Source organism: Sinocyclocheilus rhinocerous, unplaced genomic scaffold, assembly GCF_001515625.1.
Source record: "Sinocyclocheilus rhinocerous isolate Xijiao unplaced genomic scaffold, SAMN03320098_v1.1 scaffold1364, whole genome shotgun sequence".
Lineage (NCBI taxonomy): Eukaryota > Metazoa > Chordata > Actinopteri > Cypriniformes > Cyprinidae > Sinocyclocheilus > Sinocyclocheilus rhinocerous.
Window position 1 is genome coordinate 1182971 of NW_015627534.1, and position 6233 is coordinate 1189203.

The 6233-nt window shown below is 33.0% G+C and overlaps 1 protein-coding gene across 1 annotated transcript in view; it reads left to right on the plus strand.

The window, feature by feature from the left end:
- Nucleotides 1-3225, plus strand: part of LOC107728293 (smoothelin-like) — a 33589-nt gene extending 30364 nt beyond the window's left edge. Inside the window, exon 12 of the mRNA XM_016538421.1 lies at nt 3167-3225. Within this exon, the coding sequence (XP_016393907.1) occupies nt 3167-3225 (59 nt within the window). The remainder of the gene's footprint in view (nt 1-3166) is intronic.
- The last annotated feature ends 3008 nt before the right edge of the window (nt 3226-6233 follow it).

A 6233-nucleotide genomic window follows, 5' to 3' on the forward strand; every position in this document is an offset into this window, starting at 1 on the left:
CTTGTATAGCTGATGTGCGCGAGCTAGTGGATTGAGCGCGCGGCTGCACAGATGCGCGAGCTTGTCGAGTGAATATCTCACAGACATCACTGGAAAGTTTGAAGTTCTGTCAGATATGTCAAAAGCAAGCAAGCAAAACAGTGCACAAGTTACTAAAGTTATTTGACGGTAAGGAGAGCGAGAGAGAGTCTGAGAGCGCACACTTCTGTTGCATTATCTTTATTGCTGTTCGCTCCATTAGCTCATGCATTTAGATTAAAACTAAATCGTAAATATAAAACAAACAAAAATGATAGGGGCATTCACTATAAACAACATTTATTTTAAATGTCAAGCATACACAACTTTCTTTAAAGCAGAAGTGAAACTAGCAGACTGGGTGAAACGCGCTAGGCTGTAAGTGTCTTTCTCACTCTGCACCAATACAAACGTGTGCGCGCTGCGTATGTTTAGCTTGCTTTAAGGCCAAAGTATACTTCGGTTTTTACTAGTACGTGAGGGTCCGTGTACACTGCGCATGACGCAAATTACATCAACAAAATAGTACACGTGCACTCGTATAATGTATAACGAGTGGTTCCCTGCATTATTTTAGGGAAACGTTTTGTGACTAACATGATTCATATTATTATTATTATTATTTATTTATTTTATTTTTTTGTTTGTTTCTGTACCCTATTTTTAAAAAATTACAAATGCTGTGAAAATACAGGTATCTGTATCGGCGAGTACCAAAAATGAAAGTATCGGTATCGGACTCGTTCTGAAAAAAGTGGTATCGGTGCATCCCTGCTGTAAATCATGCTTTTTACAGTTTAATATGTTACCATAGACATTGCCCTACTCCGCTCATATGGTATTAATTGTATTTGTGCAGGTCTCAAAAAAGGTCTTAAAAGTCTTAAATTTGAGCTTAAAAATCCTGCAGAGACCCTTAGTAATGATGCTGAAAATTCAGCTTTGATCACAGCAATAAATTACATTTTAACATATTTTCTCATTGAAAACAGTTCTTTTAAATTGTAGTAATATTTCACAGTACATTTGCGGCTAACAGCACAAGTTATTGTCTTGCTTATAACATCATTTTAAAGTAATTTTCTCAGTGAAATGGCATCTCTCACAAAATATTTACACCCATCATGTTTTTCCCCCTTGAAATGCATGTTTAGGTGGCCTAACTCTAGGAAAGTGTCACCAATTTTCTTGTTGCATAAATTTTTTGTTGTTGTCATTTGTTTTATTGTAGTATTTACTCACATTTTGGTGCTTGCACATATTCATCTGTAGAGCTACTGAACTTTTGAAATATTGTACAGTACACCATTATTTTGTGTGTGTGTGTTACCAGGATTCACATGTAAGATGGCAAATGTAAGAATGTAGTATCACCATGGACCATTATTTCTCTTCACAATCTCATAAACACTGATATCACCCGTGTCAAATTTTGCAATCTACAAAATAATGAAGTGTATTTCTTATAATCACTCCTTTAAAGAGTACATCTTCAGATGCTGGGCCTATTAAAACAAATCTGTTGCTCTGCTTTGGATGTCTATACATCCAAAATAATGTATAAAATATCCAAACAAACCTTTCTGTTGTATTTTTTGAGCAGAGAATCAGGATCAAGTGAAGGTCCTATGTCCCGTTTCCCAAATTTGAGCAAGTTTTTGAGTCCTATTGGTTAATGTTTAATATCTTGTATTGTATTAATTAATGTATTTGTTACTGGATAGTTAAAGGAAACCAACATTTTACATTTTCTCTAAATTCCTAGTGGCCATTTTGTCCTGCTGAGAATCATAATAGTCCTGTTGAGAACTACTGTAGCTCTTTAGTTTCATGTTGAGTTGGAATTTTGTATGAAAACTTCAATTATGGTTCAATTATGGATTGGTTTCAAGCAGGGCTGTCACGATTCGAGTATGCAATTATTTAAAAAATCCTCGATTGCGTTTTGCCTGTGGCAGTTAACTGGCAAAATACCGGAAGTGGCGCATTCTACGGACAAGAATCCATGAAAAGCATTATTTGACCATTTTCTAAGGCTGCTCGAAATATTAAAACCATTTACAAATCATAATAAATCATATTGCTGTTGTTAATTCACAAAGGCTGTGATTCAATTAAATAAATATATGCGCTGCAGGTTTAACCTGTGCTTTATTTCTGTCACGGCTCCGTTCACAGTAAATGCTGCTCCGCCCAAACAGTTATAATTTACATCCGCGGTCGGAGCGTCTCAAACTCCATCTCTGCATGCTGTGAGTCTGAGTATAACGTTCATCTGAGAACATGTGCACCATTCTGTCAGATTTATAAGGTAAATCATTTATAAAGCTACACCAACACAGGAGAAAACATCATCATCTTTCTAAATATGCTAACTGTTCGTCACGACTTCAAAATAAAAATTTAACCCTCGCTCTGGGTTTGCATGTTCTGATGTCCACATATTCAAGAAATTACAGCGGCTGTAGCATTTCTGTCATAAAGAAGTGGTCAAATGTTAAAGATTAAGTGGACATTTGAATTAAATATTATTACAATCGTCAGGCCATTGGCGCCTCTGCAGGCATTTGATATTATACATAATGTACACAAGTTATGATTATATTGTTTTATTACATTATGTATTTTAACTGTTTTGTTCAATAAAACCATATGACTACTTGCTTTTGATATTTTATTTGAACCAATTATTATTGCCTCAATGCTGTTAAATATTTAAGTAATTTCAACGTTCGCTAAGCTCTGTTTTTCTACCGATTACTCGATTACCAAAATAATGTTAGTGACAGCCTGAGTTTCAAGTGATGATTCTAAAAGTATTCTTTAGAACTAGTGGGTTTATGTCCATGTTGGTGAGGTCACAGGCCTCGAAAGCTGGAGATGGAAAGCTAGTTAAGCCGATCCAGATAACTGTACGTTTCACAGATGTTTTTATGGGGAAGGCCGAGTGAGCTGATGGAACAAACTGGAGTGCAATCTGTGCATATTCTCCATTTGGCAGCCATGTTGGAAATTTCACCCTAAAATGTAATCTTTCCATTCATTCCTTCTCCATGATTCAAGTAGAGTACGAGTAAGCCTATTTAATGGTTTTGCATATAAACTTTAAAAGAATCTCTTCTCTGGAAACTGTTGTGTTTCCTTTAAGAGGGAGTGGATTTCAACCTGTGCTCCTGGATGGTGCTTATGAATGTGAAATCATGGTAGTTCACCCAAAAACAAAAATATTCTCATCTTAGACTGTTTGCAGCCTTATGTCCCTTGAAACCCATATTGTTTCTTTTTTCTGTGGAACACAAGATGTTTAACAAAATGTTCAGGCTGCTCTTTCCATTCAGTGAAAATGAAGGATGATTAGCAAAAATAAAATTAAAATCATAGTGTGTGTGCTTTACTGAAAGTCTTCTGAAGCCTTGTGCTAACTTTGTGTAAAGACTAAACGGTAAAACTTCAGATTAGGGAAGACTATTCACTATTAACTTATTAGCATGCATATTACTAACTTATTGGCTGTTTATTAGTACTTATAAAGCACATATTAATGCCTTATTCTACATGAGCATATTTTAAATCCCTTAATCCTATCACATACCTAAACTTAAAGAGGTCATATGATGATGCTAAAAAGAAAATTATGTTGTGTATTTGGTGTAATGAAATGTGTTTATGCGGTTTAAGGTTCAAAAAACACATTATTTTCCACATACTGTACATTATTGTTTCTCCTCTAAGCCATGTCTTTCTGAAACGTGTCGATTTTTACAAAGCTCATCGGTCTGAAAAGCGAGGTGTGCTCTGATTGGCCAGCTATCCAGTGCGTTGTGATTGGCCGAATACCGCAAGCGTGTGACGGTAATGTTACGCCCCTTACCATATTGTGATGACCGGCATAATTTTGAAAAATACCGTGATATCAATTTTTGGTCATACCGCCCAGCACTACTTATAAAGCACATATTAATGCCTTATTCTACATGAGCATATTTTAGATCCTTAAATCAGGCTCTATACCTAAACTAACAACTATCTTACTATTAATAAACAGCAAATTAGAAGGCAAAAGTCATAGTTAATAGCAAAAGCGGGACCTTAAAATAAAGTGTGGCCAATTGATTAAATGTTTACATTAAAAACTCAAAATGCATCTGCAGGCTATGCCTTTTTAGATAAATTAATAAAAATAAAGTAAAAAATAAAAATTAAGAAATAATAAAAACATGCACACATACAAATATGACATAAATAGATGAATGTATAAATACTGTGGTAGAACCATAGTATCATAGTAACTGGCAGTTTATTAAGAAATCTTCCTGTTTTATTTTATATTTTATTTTATCCATCTGTCCATCCATGTTTGTTTGTTTGTTTACTTATTTATTCAATTCTTGCTATGCAGTACAGCCAGTCTATTGAGAAATCTTCCCATTTTATTTTATTTTAATTTGTTATTCATCCATCATCCATGTTTGTTTGTTTGATTCATGCATTCATTCATTCATTCATTCCTGCTATGCAGTGCTGTCAGTTTATTAAGAAATCTTCCCATTTTATTTTATTTTATTTTATCCATCTACCAATCCATGTTTTTTTATTCTATTTATTTGAGAAATGAGTAAAAATAAATAAATAAAACCATGCATACGATACATACAAATATAACGTAGAGAGATGCATGCATAAATACTGTGGTAGTATACTGTGGTATCAGATGGTTCTACTATGGTACTGGAGGTTTACTGGACTGGATATCGATTTTCTTCAGAAAGTGGATTGTTAGTCATAGTTTCTCTGTGTAAGCTGTTTCCATGGCGACCGCGCCGTACCTGTCCTGTTCCCGGGAATATAAAGCATGCGAGATCAGGAGTGTTGAATGTTCAGCGATTTAAATATGAATGTGGTCTGTTGTTTTAAGTGTTTACAGCAAACAATGGGCCTGTGAGCTCTCTGTGTAAATCACGCTGCTGTTCTTCCTCTGCAGTCGAAGAGCTACATGTGCAGCAGTCAAGGGAAGATCCTGTGCTTCACACTCGACTTCGAGTCGGGCTTCTCCTGCTCCTACAGCATCTCAAAGGTAAGAAAATCAAACTGCGCCTCTTGTTTCTGCTGCTTATTGGCTTTCTGAGCAGAAACTCGCAGCTGAGTCCTGACAGCACTGAACTCAGAATAAACTGCCTTTATAATGCGCTCAGTATTTCAGCTGATTACTCTCCTGCTCGTTCCTAAGCTGATTTACTCTTATTAACAAAACACTGTCAGGTCAGGCCTGCTAGCAGTTTATTAAGAAGTATTCCGTTTTGTTTTGTTTTGTTTTAATTTATTTAGTTTGTTTGTTTTATGTTTTGTTTGATTTTATTTACCCATCCATCCTTTTTTGTTTTTATTTATTTATTTATTTTCTATCAAAATATCCAGTTTATTAAGAAGTCTTCAAATCTGTTTTGTTTTATGTTTTAGATTTTTGTTTGGTTTTATTTACCCATCCATCCTTTTTTGTTTTTATTTATTTATTTGTTTTCTATCAAAATATCCAGTTTATTAAGGAGTCTTCAAATTTGGTTTTGTTTCATGTTTTGTTTTATGTTTTAGATTTTTGTTTTATTTATTTATCTATCCATGTTTAGTTGTTATGTATTTATTTATTTTTATTTTCATTTTTTATTTTATTTATTTTATTTTCTATCAAAATATCCAGTTTATTAAGAAGTCTTACCGTTTTATTTGTTTGTTTGTTTTATGTTTTGGCTTTTGTTTATCCATACATCCATGTTTATTTTATTTCTTTCTTTCTTTTCATTTTTATTTATTTTATTTTTTATCAAAATATGTAGTTTAAGTAGTCTTCCCATTTTGTTTCAGTTTATTTATTTATTTATTTATTTATTTTTACTCATCCACCCATGTTTATTTTTGTTTTTATTTATTTATTTATTTTCTATTAAAATATCAAAATGTTATCAATATCAAGATGCTTCAAACAAAACAAGTTTTCTTGTGAATATTGTTTTAATTGGTGATCAATTATTTTTTTATCCATATTTGTTTGTTTGTTTTATTTTCTATTAAAATATCTGACTGTAATCAGAATTCAAATGTTTCAAACAAAACATTTTTTGTTAAGTTTTTCTATCCCTGTTTATGTTTGTTTTCATTTATTTATTTATTTTTAATTAATTAATTTTATTTTTGTCTTTATTTATTTTTAATTTTTCTTT